The following is a 19,896-nucleotide window of genomic DNA, read 5'->3' as shown; positions in this document are numbered from 1 at the left end:
AAAGTCCTCTCTGATATGGCGGCATTTGAATGGATCCCTGAAGGAAGTCAGGGAGAGAGGGGTGGCCTCGTGGGGGAAGACCCTTCCAGGCAAAGGGACCAGATTGCACAGAGACCCCGAGGTGGGCATCTAGTAGGCCCTGTGTGCTTGGCACATCTGGGTGACTGTGAAGAGGCCAGTGGGGCTGAAGTGGGGAGGGAACGGAGGAAAGTGATGGGGGAAAAGGTCAGAAGGGCCAGGCCAGGGCTCGGCAAACTTTTTCTATAAACGGTCAGGTAGTAAATATTTTAGGCTTTGTGGGCCAGATGGTCTCTGTTGCAACTACTCAACTCTGCCCTTGTGCTCAAAAGCACCATAAACAATAGTTAACAACTGAGTGGGGTTTTGTCCCAATAAAGCTTTATTTACAAAAATGGGTGGTGGGCCATATTTGGCCTGCAGGCCTTGCTTGCTGACCCCTGTTGCAGGCCAGGGTAAGGACTCTGGATCTTATTTTGGGCGAGGAAGGTAGTCATCAGAGAGTTTAAAGTAGAGCAGTGATATGCTCGAAGCTATACCTTAAATATATCCCTCCAACTGACCTGTGTTTTAAAAATTCACCATGGCCGCTACCTGTGGAATGGATCACAGGGGGATAAGGGCAGAGGCAGTTTGGAGGTGAATGAGTCATTCCAGGTAAGAGATGCTGACAGCCTGGACCAGGGAAGAGGCAACGGAAGTGGCGAGAAGGAAATGGTCAGAATCCGGATATGTTTTGCTGGTAGAGCAGACAGGATTTCCTGATGGATGAAGTACAGAGTGTGAGAGGAAGAAAGAATTCAAGGAAGACTCCTAGGTCGAAAGCCTGAGACACAATAACTGAAAGAACAGAGCTGCAGTTAGTGGAGCTGGACTGGAGGAGAAGCAGAGTTTCAGGCGAGGATTCTGAGCTGATTCTTCGCACGGAGGCTGGGCGGCCAGCAGAGATGGCAGGCAGGCAGGTGGACACGTGGCCGGGAGTTATGGGAGGAGGCTGGAGCCAGCGTTTCAGATTTGGGCACCACTGGGTAAAATGAGAATTTCAAGCTATGTGACTGGATGAGATTGCCTGAGGAGTGACAAGGGACCAGCCTGTGGCAACATACAGCCTGTCAGTGTCACGGGAATCAGGCCAGGGAGGGGACAACCCACAGCCGGCCGGCAACTGAGAATCCCAGGAAAGGGCAAGGAAAAGTGATAAGCTTTCATCAGCCTGTGGTCGCTTTCCGACACTCAGCCTTGCGTCACTGTGGGTGTGCATACGTGTGCAAAATGCTCATACTCCCCTGTGTGCTGTGTACGTGTGTCTGTGTGCCCCTGAATGGGGGTGGCAGCAACTGCCAGAGTGATCCCAACTGGTGGCTGTCGTGGCTTGAATGGTGGCCCCCAGAAGATGAGTCCAAGGCCTGGAACCTGTGAACGTGAACTCATTTGGAAAAAGAGTCTTTGCAGATGTCATTAAGTTCAGGACCTCAAGATGAGATCATTCTGGACTATCTGAGGGGCTCTTAAATCCAATGACAAGTGTCCTTATAAAAGACACACAGAGGAGAGATGCACAGAAGGAAGATAAAGGAAGAGAAAGGAATGCGAAGATGAGGCTGAGATTGGAGTGGTGCAGCCATAAGCCAAGGAAGCCTGGAGCCACCAAAAGCTGAAGGAAGCAAGGAAGGATTCCACCCGAGAGCCTTGGAGGGAGCCCAGTCCTGCGACCCCTTGATACAGTCCGGCCTTTGGCACTGCGAGAGAACACACTTCTGTTGTTTTAGGCCATGAGGATCGTGGTAATTTGTTACAGCAGCCCTAGGAAACAAATAACAACAGCAATACGAATTCTGAGTTCTTCACACACCTAAGGGATAATTTTTAAAAAATTATATATACACTAATATGTACAAAATGGATAACAAATAAGAGCCTGCTGTATAAAAAAATAAATAAAACAGAATTCAAAAAAAATGATTGAAGAGCAAAATAATAAAAGTTAACATAACTTACTGTGAAAGCTTTCATTTGGATGTGCTAAAAGAGCCTGTACCTAACAAGGACATTCAGCAATGCTACTGCTGTTTAAAATTAGAAACGTAAGCACAGGCACCTGGCTGCTAATTTGTGGACGGAATGAATCTGGGCGCACAGTGAATAAAGGGGCCCAGGATGCTGCACGTCCGCCTCGAGCTTGCCTCTGCAGGTGTCAGGGCTGGGTGGGCGGGCCTGCCGCGCACATACAGGAAATGGGGACGGGGTACAGAAAGGAGGGGGTCCTTGTGAATGTGCCTCTTTTTATAGCACTGTGAGTGTCTCTGTGGTGTCGGTCCGTGGTTTCCTGGATGAAAACAGCCTCAGGTTTCCCAGGGCTGTTCTCATGTGTGGGGGGCTGGCCTTGTGTGGCTCCGTTATTCGCTTTAGGGTAATCTTTCTTTCAGCGACAGCAGCTTCCTGGGACGAGGAGTCACGAATTCCCTTCCTCGTGCACCTCAGCCTCATGGTCTTGCCCGCGGAGACATGCGAAGAGGGCAGCGGGGATTGCTCTGGAAACAAAGGACGTGGGTCCACGAACTGTGGCCTGGAGACTCCTCTGACCACAAGCAGCTGCTGCCCCTGTGTCTGCTCGGGCTGCTACAACAGGTGACCACAGACTGGGTGGCTTACATGACAAAATTTATTCCTCAGTGTTCTAGAGGCTGAGAAGTCCAAGATCAAGGGGCCAGGAGACTGGGTTCTTGGTGGGCGCTCTCTTCCTGGTTTGCAGACAGCCACCCTCTGGCTGTGCCCTCACATGGCAGGGGAGAGAGCTCTCGTCTCTTCACCTTCTTCTCAGGACATTAAGCCATCGTGGGAGTCCAACTGTCATGACCTCAAGCCAACCTCCTAATATCATTGCATTGGGGGTTAGGGCTTCAACATATGGATTTGGGGCGGGGGATCGGGGGGAACACACATTCAATCCATAACACCCTGTGTCTGGTTAAGTGATAGGTTTAAACTTGAAAGTAACTGGGATGAATGTCTGATGAGTCTAGTGCAGGGACAGTGGGTCGCAGTATCTGAAATCTCCTTCTCTGGGAATATTCTGGAATGTATTGTATGACCGCTGAATCTACAGGGAGGGCAGTTAGTCCAGGCATGTGTAGAGCAGGCTGCCTTTGGGACTGGACTGTGCTCTCCTCACACACCAGGTGAGCGGCACCTGCTGGCCATCCCGCGGCCTGGAATCCCTGCTGTAGAGGGGAGGGGACACCACTGGACCAGTGGGAAGGGCACAGGATGGCTCCGTCTCTAACCCTCCCAGGGATGTAAATGTGGATGCTAAGTGGGGTGATGCTTCAGGACAAAACAAGGGTGGGTCTTGATCGTGGCTTTTCAGCATGATAGAGGCTGGCTGAGGGAGAGGGTTTTTGAACGTGGGCGCTCTGCTGGCATCCTTGGAAGCACACCATATCACACACAACTGCCTCATTTTCTGCTCAAGGCCCTCCTGTATGAGACACAGATGGTCCACTGATGGATACAGATGGGCCCATGCAGGGAGTGGGTCAGCTGGGGTCAGCAGGGGAGGGAAAAACACCACGAGCCAGCAAGTCAGTGTGCCAGGCAGAGAGGAGTGAGAACGGCAATTAGCAGTAGGTGACCATTTATCCTCCGAATCATGATGCTCTTGAGATTGGCAGGGGCACTGTTCATAGTCATCCCTGGACAGTGTGTGTAAACTAGGACTGTCTGATACAACCGGGACATATGGTCAACCTACCCTGAAGAGAGTAAGCGTGGAGATGGGAAAAGGAGCAGGGAGAGGGAGAGAGAGAGAGAGAAATGAAGGAGAGGCTGTAAGAGTCAAAGAGAGACGTCCTGTGTGGGCACGTCTGCGTGGCACTCTGCTGGTTGTTTACAAAGTGTTATCTTAACCCCTTTCCCAGACAAGCAAATTAGCATGTTAGAAAAATACATAATGATAGAAGACTCCACTTGCTCCAGAGCTCCAGAGCTCCCAAACAAACACAATTTCCTATGAATATCAAACAAAGGGGAAATGGAAAATCAAGAAGAACAAAATCCATTTCTCATTCGGCACGTTGCTCCCTTCCCTCCAACACCTGTCTAATTTCTGTTGGGTCCTAAGCATAAGGGCCAGAGCTTACTTACATAGCTTTTAACAACCCAGAGAAAGCATCTGAGGAGATTATATTTGTATAGAAAGAAGCTGAGAATAAAAAGGAAAACATGAAATCAGCAAGGATGCATGGAGTAACCATGTTTTGGAAATGTTTTACCACATGGACTGTGCCAGGGAGATTCTCCATTGCTTCCATTTGATCAGACACAGCTGTACGGAGGTGTCAGAATTTTAGGAGTGTTCTTATAGAAGGACAAGTGCTTGGCCAGCTTGAAAGGGATGGCAGTACTTTGACACAGAGAAGATGGTGAAAGAAGATAGAGAGCTGGAAGTAGAAAAATCCATTAGAGGATGCAAACCCAGCTAGGCAAGGAGACTGCAAGAAATGCTCTGTGGAAGCAGCGGGTGGGACGGGCCGGTCCAGGAGATTCTCAGGCAGGGAAGCTGGTCTGGACCTACACGACCGGACACAGCGTCTACAAACAGGCCTAGAATAGCAAAGCAGTTCCTTGATGTCTGGACCAAGCTCTTTTGTCTTCTATGCTCTCACAGAATCTCTGTCTTCTTGTCAGAGCTCTTGCCTCCATTTGTAAAGGTTTATTCATTAGTGGGGGTCAATGTCATTCATTAGTGTGAGCCCTTGAACTCAAAACCCATTGAAAGCAGGGAGTGCCTCTGGGTTTTGGGATTTGATGATACTTCCAGGTCATAAGCAGCCTGGTGTCAGGTACTTTTCCCCATGGTATACATGTAACTCCAAGATCCACATCCCAGAATTGTTTGTATTCTGTTTTTACAGCTTTGTTTAAAGCCCAAGCTATCTTAATGACCTTGGACTCAATTTTATATGACACAGAACTAAGTTTCTGAAGAGCCTGAAATGCATCTTGTCAATGAACCATGCATACATAAGCACAGCTTCTGGGAGGAATCATATTAATGGATTCAATCTGTCCAAACTCTTTAAACAGGTTGGGTAAATCTTGCTGCATTGCCGTCTTGTCTACCCACAGAGTAGTACTACATACCCTTAATGTTTTAGATCTAACTGGAGGCAATCCCTTCTTCTGTCGTTCTCTCTCCCTTTCTCTAGCTCTTCTCTCACTTGAGTATGAGCGTGATGATTTCCTTTTTCTTTCTCCAGAGCGTTCTTTCTCCCTTTCAACACAAACTTGTGAAATGGATGGTGAAATTATTCAGGATTCCTTCATTAATGAACTTACCCATAGCTATGGCTCTAACCACCACCCAGAGGCTGAGAAGGTTCAGATGTCTCTCTCCAGCCCAGTTCTTTCCTCCAGAATGATATATCAAAAAGCCTACTCAATATTTTCACATATTTAATGTAACGTGAAAATGTTAGAGCATCCCAACTGCACTTGACAGGTCTGAAACTGAACCTATGAGTTCCCCACTCCCCAACCAGTTTCTCCTAAGTGTTCTTCGTCTTGGGGAGTGGGACTTTCTCCACCTGAACTAGGGCTGCTGTTCTTTCTTCCTTTTTTTTTTTTTTTTTGGCCATGCCATGTGGCTTGAAGTATCTTAGTTCCCCAACCATGGATCAAACCCGGGCCCTCGGCAGTGAAAGCATGCAGTCCTAACAACTGGACTTCCAGGGAATTCCTAGGGCTGTTGTTCTTGGCACCTCCCTCTTCTTTATTCCTGCATCTCTGGTCCATCAGCAAAACCTTTCATTTTCCTCTCTTAAATTTTCTAGATTACAATCACTTCTCTCCACAGACCACGGTGGTTAAGAGTGCAGGCTCTGGAGGTGGATTGCCTTGGTCTGAAAACAGTCTCCACCACTTACTAGCAATTTGCTTAACTCTTCTGAACCTTGTTTCCTTATATATAAAATGGAGATAATAATAGTATGTGCTTCATAGGGTTCTTCTGAGAAGTCGAGGAGATAATGCATATGATGTGCTTTCAAAACGGTAGCTGCTATTATCACCACCACCACCACCATAAGCAGCACCACCATCATCATCGTCACTACCACCATCATCATCACCATCTCCACCATCATCATCATTGCTACCATCACCATCACCACCACCACCAACACTATCAACATTATCATCATCATCATCAATCCTTACTATCACCAATACCATCATCATCACCATAACCATCACCATCATCATCACTACCATCACTATAAACACCATACCACCACCGCCACCATCACCACCATCATCAACAGCATCAACATTATCATCACCATCATCATCATCACCATAAACGTCATCATTATCATCACCACCATCACCGTAACACCATCACCATCACCACCACCACCATCATCATCATCATCATCACCACCACCATCAACAGCATCAACATTATCATCACCATCATCATCATCACCATAAACATCATCATCATCATCATCTCCATGGCTACAACCCTAATCTAAGCTATCATCATCTCTTATCTGGATCATGCCAATAGCCACCTAACATCTCCTCACATCCATTCTTGCCTTCTCCAGTCTATTTTCCACTATGTAACCCAAGTGACCTTTTAAAAATGCAATCTCATATCACTCGCATGTTTAAACTATATCAGTGGCTTCCCACGGAAGACGGGGTAAAATCCAAAATCAATAGCATGGTCTAACTAGTCAACTTTGGACATCCTTTAGCCTCAAACCTGACATGTGTGTTGGTCACTTCAGGATCTTAGCACATGCTATTTCCTCTGCCGGTAACACTGTTCCTCTTGCCTTTTCCTCCTTCCTTCCCTTTATGAGCAAAACCTCTCTGAAATGGTAACATTCACTGTCTCCATTCTCCAACTGACTGCACGATGGCTTCTGCCCCCATCTCTTCACTGAAACTGCCCAGTAAAAGATCATCATAGCACCTGTTGCTGAAGTCAATGAACCTATTTTTAGCCTTATCTGATTTGACCTTTCTGAGTGTCCGACTGCTAACCACTCTTTCCTCAAAGTTTCCTCTGCTTCTGTCTCCTTCCTGTTCTCTTGGTTCTTTTCACCTTTCTCTGAATGATTCTTCTTTTTCCCTTCATTTGCCCCTCTTTATCAGCCACTTCGAGGTTGGTTTCCCAAGGTTTCCTAAATGGAACTCCTTCTCCTGCTCTGCTCATTCTCCATGGGTGATCCTACCTATTCGCATGGTATCCATTGCAGAATGACTCCCAAATCCTCACCTCTAGGTCCTTTCTCCCTCCTCAGCTCCAGGCCCACATTCCTCTACGAGTGTGTTTCATAAACACTTCAAACACAACACATGTAAAGCTGAAATCTCAGAACACCCTTCCTTTCTCTGTTGGTATCTCAATGAATGGCATCAACACCCATTCAGCTGCCCAAGCAAAAGCTTGAGTCGTCCTTGTCTCCCTCCTTTCTCTTCCTCCCTACGTCTAGTTAATCATCAAGTTCTGTTGACTCTGCCTCTTTAGATGCACTCAGATCTGTTGACTTGTCTTTGTTCCCAATGCCACTTCCCTAGTTCGTCATTTCCCACCCACACTACGGCCACAGCTTCCTAATCCATCTCCCTTTCACCAGCTTTTCCTCTCTCCTACCCTTTCTGTACTTTGGTCAGAGTTTAGGAAAAACGGATCCCTAAATGATTTCCTAGAGAACTGGTTGTCCAACTTTTAAGAGAAGGGTTTCTTAGGCAAATAAGGAATGGCTGACTTAAGAAAACATCACCTCTGTGGCTCTTTCTTGGTGACCCGCCATGCATGACAGCATGTTTAAGATTCTGAGAAGTCCTGTCACAAAGGAATTGGTTCAGGATTGTTTAACCAAGCATTTCCCAAACTTCTTTGACCATAAAAACCCTTCTCCAGCATGCACGTCTTAACATCTTGCAGGACACTACATACTGTTTCAAAATACAAATCTGATCATCTTACTTTATTTGAAAATATGACAGATAAGTGGATAAACACTAAAAGAAGATGATTTGAACTTTATTCTATGGGTGATTAGAAACCCTTGGAGATTCTTGAGCAGGGTAATGACCCACACAGTCAATAGCTTCCAATGATTGAGCTCCTGCCATATGCTGGATGCTTGCCATCTATCACCTCTGATCCTTACAACAAGGTTACAGGTGGGCATAATCCCCAAGTGAAGGGACTGAGCCAGGTTAGTTGTGTTGGGTCTAAGGCCATAAAACCAGTAAGGGTGGAGCAGTATCGGGCTCAAAGTCTAGGTGATTTGAAAGCCATGGCTGTTTGCAATAAGCAGGTGACATGTTGCCTGTAGGACAGATTGGAAACAGGCAAAATCACAAGGCTGGGACATAAACACCTAGAAGGCTATCGCTTCTTTCTTTGTTCCACCTCTGTTCTCACACGCCTCCAGGTAATGCCTCAAGAGCTAGCCATTCTTCTTAAGCTTGGGTCTCACTGCCCGTTCTGTAGGCTATTGTATTTTTTCCCCTTAGACACCTAGCAAGACATCAGACAGCTCCAGGAAAGCTTCTCCCCTGCTTAAAAGCTGTGTGTTTCTAATACCTGTCCAAGTACAAATTCCTTAGCTTGATATTCTAGGCCCTCCCTTATTGGCCATCAAATTTCCTTTCTGATCTTGACTTTAGATACTTTTCTAAATATAACCCATGCTCCAGCCTCCCTGGAAGCTCCCATGAGCAGCCTCCCTGCCTTTGTTCTTGCTGTCCCTTCCTCTTGGAAAGCCCCCTGCTCTCCTCAGCACTGCCTCTTCCAATCTACCAATCCTTTAGGGTTCCTTTGCACCATAATGCCACAGAACACGCTCTAATCTGGTCTAACCAGATGCTCTTTGGGTTTCAGCACAAAAAAGCAGGGAGGTGCTCCGAACATGGGAATCGGGTTGCCTTCTGAAAATTAAACTCGAAAACCCCACGGTAGATGGCATCAGCTATCTGCAAAGATGATACACCCAAAGGAAGACTCAAGAAGTAGATAGTTAAGGAGACATGAAAACATCCTCCTGGAGGAAGGTGCCCAGGGCTTGCTCTCGGGACACAACTGTACCTACAGATCTGGAACGATAAGATGCAAACAAGGCCCTAATCAAATCAGTTATAGGAAACAGAGGGAAGAACCAAACCATCATCAGTTGTGACAACTGGCTAAGACAGTGACCTAATCAATTACATCCTGCTCGGGTGTACTGAAGTACAGTGTGTGCTGTTACAGACAGAAGGCAGCCAAAGGGACAGACGTGGAGAGGCTGCTGCCAGCACCAGGCAGAAAAGACGCTGACTGAGTTTGGGGGATGCTGACTTCCAGGACAGGGAAGGATTAGTGATGAGAGGATTGGAGATGGTTCATCCAGCTTTCTCAGACCTGCGCAGTTTTCCCAAGGTTCTCCTGCTTCCTTTGTTCAAATTACAAACCCACTAAGCAAACTCTGGAGAATCGATTTGGCTTTCTTTTGCATCATCAGAAAGGAATATTCTGAGAGTGGAAAGGGATATCCTCATTGTATCTACCTCATGGCGCTGTGGGGCGGATTCAATGAGATAATGTAAAGGGATGGAGTCAGGCATGTACATCGTAATTATTCAATAAACGTAGGCATTTAAAATCAATCAGTGTATTGTGACTCTGCTTCTGATGACAAGTTCTTACACGTTTGGCTAAAGAGAACTGGCTTCTTGGTGTCTAGGTGCCCTGATGACTGTGGGTACCTGGATTTGCAAAACAGATTCCGAGGCCCTGGGTGAAAGTGAGCCAGCTGAAGTACTGCCTCAGAAAGGGCCTGGCAACCATGCCCCTGGTCGAGGGCATCTCTAGTTCATTAGCATCCTTGAAACGCCTCACGGCTCCCTTCTGTAAGCACGCAGCACATGTCCTAAGCCACTTTTGTTCTATTTTCAATGCAATCACTTGTGTATTCCAATTCCATGAGAGTGTAAACCCTCTGAGGGTGGGGGGAGCTTACATCCCTTGCAGAGCCTCAAATGTCATAAATATTGAATGAGTTGAAATGAGGTAGATCAAAGCTTGAGCAAACGATCCGGGGTTCAAACAAAGGCTACACAATCTGTGCCTCAGGCTGCAGAGCCCTGGAGAGGAGGCCTGGAGCCACGGGCTGAGAACATCCCTCCAGGGCCCCCAGCCCAGGTGGTGGATACAGGAGAGCCTGCTAGGCTGAAGGAGGGATGCTCAGCTGCCCAGGAAGATGAGGGAGAGACAGACAAATGGACGGAGCAGGCAGCACCCACCACACTCACCCGGATCTCGGTCTGCACAGTGCATTTAACTAGTTTGAAGTTCTTCCCGGGGTTGAAGCTGTTGCTATAGAAGCAGACCTTGAGGATCCGCACGTCTTCCTTTTCCACGTCTACTGGCACTGCCACCATGGGCTCTGGGGGGCCTTCAGGCCGACGTAACGTGCCCACCTTCACTCGGCTCAGGGTCTCAGAAACCCCGGACATCCTCTCAGACGGCAGCTAGGACCGGCACATCGCAGTCCTGTGGAGATAGCAGAGGGACAGCCCTGAAATGAGTGGTGTGGGCCCACACGCCTCATCCCCCTGGGACAGCACCCAACAAGCTCTGAGACCTGTGCAAAGCACACATCCACCCACTCCCGAAAACTCCCCTTAAAGGCATCCGGCTTCATGGATGGGGAAGCGGAAACACAAATAAAGGAGCAGTTTGCCTAAACATCCAGGTATCGACCTGGACCCAGAGCTCGCAGGCTGTGAGCTCTCTGCTAGAAGCCCCCTCTCGCCATCACTTTTCTCCTCCCACACTGGCTCCCAGGCAAGGGGCCCACACGTTGCAAACGCAGCTCTGAGAGGAGGCGGCCCCAGCCTGGTTCCAAGGCACAGCTGAGCAGAAAAAGCGAAGAGCGAGACAGTAGAAAATAGCAGGAGAGAAACAGGGACAAGGGGAGAGAAGCCGGGAAGGAATCGAAGTGGAGAATGGGTGGCCTGGAGAGCACTGGAATGGGAAAGACAGGCAAGGGCCCAGGTTGGGGGGCCAGCCTAGTAGCTGAGGGCTCCGCCCACCCGCACCTGCAGCCGCCAACCTGGGCTTTCAGGGCTCGAAGCCTCAGTCCCACAGGAAGTCATCTCCCAGAGCATCACGCACTGCACACAGAGGGACAGCACCCCGGCAGCCCAATCTGCGAGGTCTTTCTGCTGCAGGGCGAAGAGGTGGGGCTGGGCCTCCAGACCCAGCCCAGTTCTGATGACAGTTTGGTTGACATCTGTATAGACTGTAAGAATCCTAGGAGTCTTTAGATCACCCCAAATCTCAGCCAGATTGGTCCTGGCCTCTGGATCCCACAACAAACAGCTCTGTAGGGTTTATTCCCACTGGTCTAAAGCAGAAATACCCAAAGGAAGCAATGGAAGTTCTAGCTCCAGACTGGAGGTGTCGATTTTGGCTCCACATTAGGAGCCCCTGGGGAGCTGTCAAGAAAGTCTAAATGCAGACCCTGTGCCCAGAGATTGCCACTGAGGTTGTCCGTGGGAGGCCTGGCATTGGTATTTTTAAGTTTCTAAGGATGTTTCTAACATCCAGGCTGGGTTGAGAACCTCTTCCAGACTAAGCTTAGCTCTCATATGGAACCCGCTCTTACAGAAGAATCTCTCCCTTCTAACAGGAGACTGTGATTTTAGGCGGACCTTCCTCAGACTGGGAGTTGGGGGCTGAAGGACGGAGCTGGCAAAGTTAAAACACAAATGGGACAAATGAACTTATTTACAAAACAGAAATACAGTCACAGATGTAGAAAACAAACTTATGGTTACCAAGAGGGAATGGGGGGGAGGGATAAACTGGGAGATTGGGATTGACATATACACACAACTACATATAAAACAGGTAACTATTAAGGACCTACCATATAGCACAGGGAACTCTACTCAATACTCCGTAATGACCTATATGGGAAAAGAATCTAAAAAAGACTGGATATATGTATATGTATAACTGATTCATTTTGCTGTACAGCAGAAACTAACACAACATTGTAAATCAACTAGACTCCAATAAAAATTAATTAAAAAATACAAATGTGGAGTCAAATATCTTAGATGTGGCAGCAAAGTCTGTTCATTCAATCACACTGCTGGGCACTAGAAGGGAAACAGACAGTCACTACCTGCAAGAAGTCATTCCTTTAAAAAGCCAGTGTGTATTATGAAGACATGAAAGAGATGCTGTGAGGACAAGGAAAGAAGCAGGATGTGTCCCTTCCATCAGGGCAGGCAGACAAGGAGCAGAGCGCCAGCCTGAGTCCACCTGGGCAGGCAGAATTTGGGACAAGACAGATGGAGAAAAGACTACCCGGTCTGCTTTATTTTAGAGACTAGTATGTGTATTCTAGAAGCATCCATGCCTTTTTTCAATGTCTACTGGACCTGTCCCGTGTGCCAATCCTCTGCTATGTACTGGGTGTGTGTCTCGGTTTCCCCAGACCTTCAGTAAGGAAACCAGGGAAGTAGCTTGAGAGGCAACCCCAGGAAACCTACCAGGGAGTGGGACGTGTGGGACAGGGAAAGGAAGGCAGCCTGTTATCAATGGAGCGATCGCTTGGACAACGGCAGAGGAACCCTGCTGGGAGCCCTGGGAGCGAGGACAGAACACACGCTGTAGAGCCACTCCAGCCAGTGAGCAACAGAGCCACACCACTTCTTAACAGCCATTGTCCCAGCATTTCCAGCCAGTTCTGCACAAGGGCAGAGTGGACCCAGAGCCAGAGGAAGTCCCCAGGCAAAAAGATGCAGATGCTGGCAGGTAAAAGTAAGCAGCATACTGAAATGGCAAGGCCCAAGGGGACATCAGAAGGGACCATGACAAATCTGCTATAGGATGTGAAAAAGAGGGAAGGATGTCTTGCCCCTAAAGAGCGTACACTCTAGTCATACAGACAAACCGTATATATATATATATATATATATATATATATATATATATATATATATATATATATATAAACCATCAATAACACACACACATCTGGTCCTAGGTTCAGGATCTCCTGTGTCTACTGAGCCAGGGGCCCCATGACCCCTGGGCATCTGTTTGTATAAACTAATTTCCAGGCAGGGGTCTCATGACACAGTTTTGTGAAACAGGCATCTGGGTAGGAAGGAAATGGAGTAGCATAAGGTGTCTGTCCCCAGGGACTAGATCATGCCAATGGAAGCCAAAGGGCCTACACCCCAAAGACCATTTGGAAAATAGGGGTGCAAGCAGTGTCATCAGGTTGGCCAGTGGGAACGTGGACTCAGAGCTGGAAGGAGGCTGTTATACCCACAGCTGCAGGTCACGCCATGTGGCTTCTGGACACCCACAGTGAAGGGGACGGGGTGCCATTTAGAAGATACCCCCCAGCCCAGGCAGCATTCCCACCCAAAGGGTACTGGTGCTGGTGAGCACACAGAGACACCCTGGGGACTCCCTGAAATACTAGGGGAGAGTCTGAAAGAGAACAGTTAAGTAGGAATAATATGTCAGTAAAATACAAGAGATCTGGCTGTTACGATCTTGGAAGCTCCACTTTCACATGTGATGTGTGTCATTGGCTGAAGAGAAGAGTGAAGGAGAGAAGCCCTCTCTGAAAGGCAGAGCCCAGTATCAGAGGCAGAGCAAGTCAGAAAGCTTCGCCAGGACAGAGGTCAGGGCAGAGTCTGTAGGGGGAGGGGGCTAGGCCCCCACGGTGCTTTTAACCTTGCGGTTACAGCCAGTGGTGCAATGAGATGCGGTACTTTTAAACTTGAGGGGCCAAGAGGATGTAAACATGTAACGAGGATGTGGGGCAACAGGAATGCTCATTTATCGCTGGCGCAAACTTTGGAAGACAGTTGTATGGTTTCTTACAAAACTAAACAGACTCTTACATGATTTATCAGTCATGCTCCTTGGTATTTACCCAAAGGGGCTGAAAACTTATGTCCACACGAAAACCTGCACATGGATGTTTATAGCAACTTTATTCATAATTACCGAAACTTAGAAGCAATCAAGATGTCCTTCAGTAGGCGAACAGATAAATAAGCTGTGGTACATCCAGACAGTGGAATACTTTTTCGTTTGTTTAATAAACTTTTTATTTTAAACGAGTTTTAGATTTACAGAAAAGTTGCAAAGATAATACAGAGAGTTCTCATATACCCCTCACTCAGTTTCCCCTATTCTTAATATTTTGCCTTACTATGGGTACGCCCAGACGACGGAATATGATTCGATGCCCAAAAGATATGCTCTATCAAGCCATGAAAAGGCATGCAGGAACCTTAAATGCATATGACTAAGTGAAAGGAGCCAATCTGAAAAGGCTACAAACTGTATGGTTTCAACTATATGACATTCTGGAAAAGGCAAAACTATGGAGACAGTAAAAAGATCAGTGGTTGCCAGGGTTTGGGGGAAAGGAGAGATGAATTGGAGGAGCATGGAGGATTTTGAGGGCAGTGAAAATACTCTCCATGATATGATAGGGATGGATACACGTCATCATACACTTGTCGGAACTCATGGAATGCACAACACCGACACTGAACCCCGATGTAAACTGCGGACTTTGGGTGACAGTAATGCGTCACTGTAGGTTCAAAAATGTGATGATGAGAAACCACAGCCTGATCGTTGACTCCCCTTTCCCAGCCTAACTGGGCAGTGCCTGGCCCACGCAGGAGCCAGCCCCCACCAGACCCTGATCAAAGAGCAGTGTTCATATTCTACATCCAACCTAGACTGATATGTTGGCCATCATCAACACACTCGGATGACACTGGTTTCTTATCGTCATCAGTTTTTTCCTGGCCTTTGGTTCAGGAGCCATCACTCATAGTAGTCAACATGGATCCCACTGAAATATCTTAGCAAAATTATTTCAGTCACCCGGGATCTACCTTTGCCTTCAGACCAATGCTAGTCCCTCAGGTCTGCCCTTAGTCCTTTGTAGTGGTAACCTTGGGCTATCTATTCCAAAAACAATTACAATTTAAAAACTTTAAAAGAAACATATTGTGTTTTGCACAACAATCCTGGGAGATGTGCAGAGATGATTATGACCATTTTACAAAGGAGAAAACATACTCAAGAAATTTTAAGCCATCTGGTCAAGGGATCATGCTTGTTGAGTAGCAAACTCGGATCCCAAAGCAGATTTGAATCCAAGTTCAAAGTTTTTCCCACCTTCCCATCTGCCTTTGAAGAAAGTAGTATCTCTTGATACCACAGACGTGGGCACAAACTCCATGTAAGAAGAAATGTGTCAACCCAGCATGGAACACCCCAGTCTGTGAAGAATCCAGAGTCCTCCTGGCTTAGAGAGCATCACCCCTCCCCAAGCTAGGACTTGGTCATGAGAGGTCTTGGAGGTGTTTGGCCGAAAGACCTCAGCCCAGAAAGGTGGTGCCCACGTCTCTGCTGACACGTGGCAACTCCCTCAAGGGCATCCAAAACTCCCAACTGTCAGTACAGATCTGCAGTGAACTGCCAAGGGGCCCCCCAAAACTCTCTGAAGAAGAGTAACTGAAAGGTGTTATATAAGGAAAGCCTCAGTCACCTGCCTTGGGGGTCTTGGAGAACACAGCCCTCAACGTCACGCATAGTCTTCTCTCCAGGCCCACCACGGCTGATTTCAAGCTACCAACATATGGCCACTGGGTGCAGTTAGGAAGACATGAGGACGACCTGCTGACTCTAGCTCCTATTTCTGGACAACAGAACTTGCCTGTTCCTCCAGACTTTGCCTGATTACTTGAATTTCTCATCAGTAGCTTGTCTCTGGATTTTGTTGATCACAAAATCCTCTGACTCTAAGTGTGTGAGCCAAAACCCCTGCTCCTTCCTGCAGTCCAGACCTGGACCCCAGCCTGGCAATCCTTCCTCCCTGCATCCTGGCCTGCCCTAGACACTATGGGCACTGTCAGAGGAGAGGCCGTCCCCCTGGCTCAGAGCCACTGTGGGCTCCGGCTGTCTCCCAACCCCCAGATCTGCCCAAGGCAAAGCCAAAGAATAACAAACACAAGGAAATGGGCTCAAATTAAAACAGGAAAAGTTTTGATTGGCTATAAGAACGTCTTGGCCAAGACCTGCCAAGGGCACTAAGGGAAGCGGTACAATCTCTGAGTCCCTGAAGTCTTCAGGAAGAAAATAAATGACACTCTTCCTGAACGGCAAGACATTCACCTGCCTGAAGGGGGAGGGGAGACTGAAGCAGGATTGAAGTCCCTTCAGATCCTCTGGGTTGTCACTGTCCCCAGGGCTGTGCTCCTGGTGTGGGGAAGATGTCAGGGTTGTAGGGGTCAACATCACAGAAAAATACACTCTTGATCTTGAAGACACTGCAAGGTAATGTTACGTCTTATTGAACATATACTGTGTGCCAGGGAGTTTATGTAAGTAACCTCTAATTCTCTAGGAGGATTCTGCAGGATCGGTAATGTGAGGGAGGTCTAGCGAGGTGACTGTCCAGAGCATACAACTGGTAAGCGGCAGAGAATTAAGGCCACCATGTTGCCAATGGCGAGAGGGCTGCTGGTGTCACGTCCTGCCACCATGCTTAGGACTTAGTGTCTGGCTCTGATGCCTTGAGACGTCAAGCTGGGATGGGACAGAGTTCCCAAATAGCAGTTGGCAGGTGGATGATGGTCTTTGGTGATGTTTCGCCGTGTCCATGGCAAAATGAGAAAAATAAGAACACTGTAAAGAATCCATCATAAAGCCGAATGTATTCCATTTGAGAGGCAGTCTTTTATTCTGACTTTGTCTTTCCACCTTTGTTTTTTTTTTTTTTTTTTGGTTTTTCAATGTTAATTCATTTATGAAACGACAACGATAGCCTTTACCAATTGGCCTGGAAGCTTGGCCTCTTCGGGAACCAGACTTGAGAGTGACGCTGGGAGTTCCAAGGGTAAAAGGCAATGTCTTGAGGACTGAAAGTTCTGCCCATGACTTCAGGGAGCACAGAAAGGGCACCGTTCGTCAGGAAGGTGGCACGATGTCAGGGAGAAGGCACACACATCTGACTCACTCGAACCTGGGTTTAAAACTCATGTCCTCGGGGCTGCCATGCTGCAGAAGTCTAGGCCGTTACTCACGAAGGATTTCAGAGCTAGGCAACGTGGTGGCCTTAAGTGTCTGCCACTTACCAATTGTGTCACCTCTCTAGACCTTAGTTTCCTCTCTTGGGATAGGAGGCTAACATTACCTATCCTGCAGAACTTTCTAGAAAATCAGAGATTACCTATGTAAACTCCCTGGCACATGTATTTTTAAAACGCCTGTGACTTGGCAGAAGAAAGAACCAAAAACTCAATACCAGCGCCCACTTAAAAAAATTAAACTGGCCCAGTAAGTCGAGGCTCAGGGGGTGGTGGCAGCCCCTCCTGTCTCCAGGGCTCTGAGGCTGCCTTTCCTCCAACACCCACCTTCTCCACCTGCCTGGGCACCTGAAAAGAACACCTCTACCTCCTACTCTCTGCTCACATGGAGGGCCGTCGTCTGTCCTGCGAACCCACAGAAGCGTGGACCGAGGCCACACAGGACACAGTCAAAACGCCAGCCCTTTGGATCTAGCAGAAGCCAGAATGTCATGAGACACACATTTTATTTCCACTCTGTCTCTGAGTCACTTCCTCTTGCCGTTTCCCCATCAACAAAATGGGGAACACATGCCTTTCCTCTGCAAAGGCCTGCTGAGAGCAGCCACTTAACGAATTGGCAATGACCTTGCCGTCTTGGGGAGCCAGGCCTGCCGTGTCTGGGAAGCTGGGCCCTACTGTCTCCACACAGCGTTCCCTCCCCAGCCCTGGGCCCTTTCAAACCCCAGTTCCCATGAGGGCCGGCATTCTGCCCGCTCCAGGGCCACCCAATCCATCACTTGGTTAATCCCTTCCCCTCCTCTCCGAGCGTCCCTCCCCATTACCTTGCAAAGGAATGAGCCAGGAAGGTTGTGATTAGCACCAGCTATAATTCAATGTAATTCAAAAAACCTTTATTGAGAGTCTCCCACATTTTCAGCTCGTCACCCCCGCACACACGACCCACTCCAGATCATTCTGTTGCCAGCACTTTGCGACCCAGAGGTCACCTGACTCGTAGCTGGCTCTCAGGGCGCTGGGAGGGGGGCAAGAGAGACGCATTACCTGTCCTTCCTTGTTAACAGAACCTCTGTTCTCCCACTGGTTCAAGGACTTTGATCCCTGCAGCTGGGCAGAGTTTTCTTACCTCCTGTGTGACTTCTGAGCGCCGCTAGCTCCCCAGCCCTTCAAGAAATCCCACTCCCCTTGGTCCTAGTCGGCCAGCTCATGAGTGATTCGGACTGGCCCGTTTTTCTCCCCCCATCGCCGCCTTTCTTCTTTTTCCTCTTCTCCCCTTTCCCTCTTCCCCCAGCCCTCCACTTCTCTCTCTCTCTCTCCCTCTCTCTCTCTCTCTCTCTCTGCCTTGCTATGTTTCAGGAGACACACCAGACTCCGGAGGTGTGAAGATAAGCAAAAGTGGGAAGAGGGTCCCCGTCCAGCAGAGACTCACAATACCGTAAAAAGGAAAAGGATTCGAGCAAAGCAGCCACCATATGGTATGGGATCTAATAGGGGTCTCTGCTGGGTATTAGTTGATCACAGGAGAGGACTTGCCTCTGGGGCGCCTGGATCTCAGGAAAAGGTGACACAGCAAGCTCGGGAAATCACGTGCTATGATATAGGGCTGGTCAGGAGGGTGCTGAAGGGCTGCCGGGAAATAAGAGGAGATGGTGACAATATAAGACCCCATGGAGAAGCAGATTTTCACTTAAAAAATATAATTTTGGCCATAGGATGAAGCCAGGCATGAGCTAGGAGGCAGAAGAGTGGCTCACATAAGGCCTTGGCATGAGTTTCACCAGTAATCCAGGGCAAAGATGGCCTGGTCTGCAGCATTTGCCGATTTCTCTTGTGTCAATACTTCCGTCATCGCTGATTTCAAGCTACCAACATGATCTCACTGATGGCAGACTTGGGGAGAAATGCATGTTGTGAGAGCTGATTCCAGCACCGCATGGCCTGAACAGTGAGTGACCCGGGAGTAGGATGGGGGCAGATTCTATAGTCACTTGCTTCAAGCCTGCCTCTGACCCTTGATGTTGTCTGGTCCCGGCAGTGGTATCACCACCCAGCACATCAAGATAGCAATCTACAAGGTGCACAGGCAGCACAGAATTTCAAGATGCGCTCCTCCCTCCGAGGAGCTCCTGTGACTTTCCAATTTCCTAAAAAGTTGTAATTTTCAAAGCCACATTCTGTCCTCGTTAAGCTCAAACTAAATTCTCCTCTGCTTCGAGTCCCAATGTCAGCCTCTTCCTTCTCTTCCAGCCTGCAGCTCCAGCAAATCCCATTTGCCTCTCTGCATGTGATACAGAATTGGTTGTTGGGCTGGGAAATTCGGTACCACAATGAATCAACGCTACAGTTGAGTATTTTGAATTCTTCCCCATTTTCTTGACAGGAAGATGAGGAGGCCAAGTGACAAGGAGGTGAACTCATAACTGGCCAAATGGTTTTTCCCAACAACTGCTGATCAAGTGTCTGTATTAACCTGAGGACCGATGGCTTTTTGAATGGGTCCTTGTTCACGCCTCTTTATTTGGCATTTAGGAGTTTGTGGTTATTAGACAAAAAGCACCATGTTGAGCACAGGATTAGGGGGAGATTGTGACTCTGGTTGAAGACCACAGAGGGCCCCTGACATCTGCACAGGCAGGCAAAACACGCCAAGGGGAACAGAATGCAGCCAGTGAAATGGGATAAATGTGAAGTTCTTTACGTAGACTTAAAAAAAAAAATCTTCCCCGG

General features: G+C 48.1%; 1 protein-coding gene across 9 annotated transcripts in view; it reads right to left on the bottom strand.

Moving 5' to 3' along the window:
- Positions 1-19,896, bottom strand: part of PTK2B (protein tyrosine kinase 2 beta) — a 130,088-nt gene that overhangs the window by 52,378 nt on the left and 57,814 nt on the right. For all 9 annotated transcript variants that reach the window (XM_060155740.1, XM_060155747.1, XM_060155739.1 and 6 more), the window contains exon 2: positions 10,333-10,573. In XM_060155740.1, coding sequence (XP_060011723.1) covers positions 10,333-10,536 — 204 coding nt within the window. In that variant the 5' untranslated portion in view covers positions 10,537-10,573. The remainder of the gene's footprint in view (positions 1-10,332; positions 10,574-19,896) is intronic.

This window comes from Lagenorhynchus albirostris, chromosome 7 (genome assembly GCF_949774975.1).
Source record: "Lagenorhynchus albirostris chromosome 7, mLagAlb1.1, whole genome shotgun sequence".
Taxonomy (NCBI): domain Eukaryota; kingdom Metazoa; phylum Chordata; class Mammalia; order Artiodactyla; family Delphinidae; genus Lagenorhynchus; species Lagenorhynchus albirostris.
The sequence above is the reverse complement of the archived record's forward strand: the minus strand, read 5'-3'. Positions and strand labels throughout refer to the sequence as shown.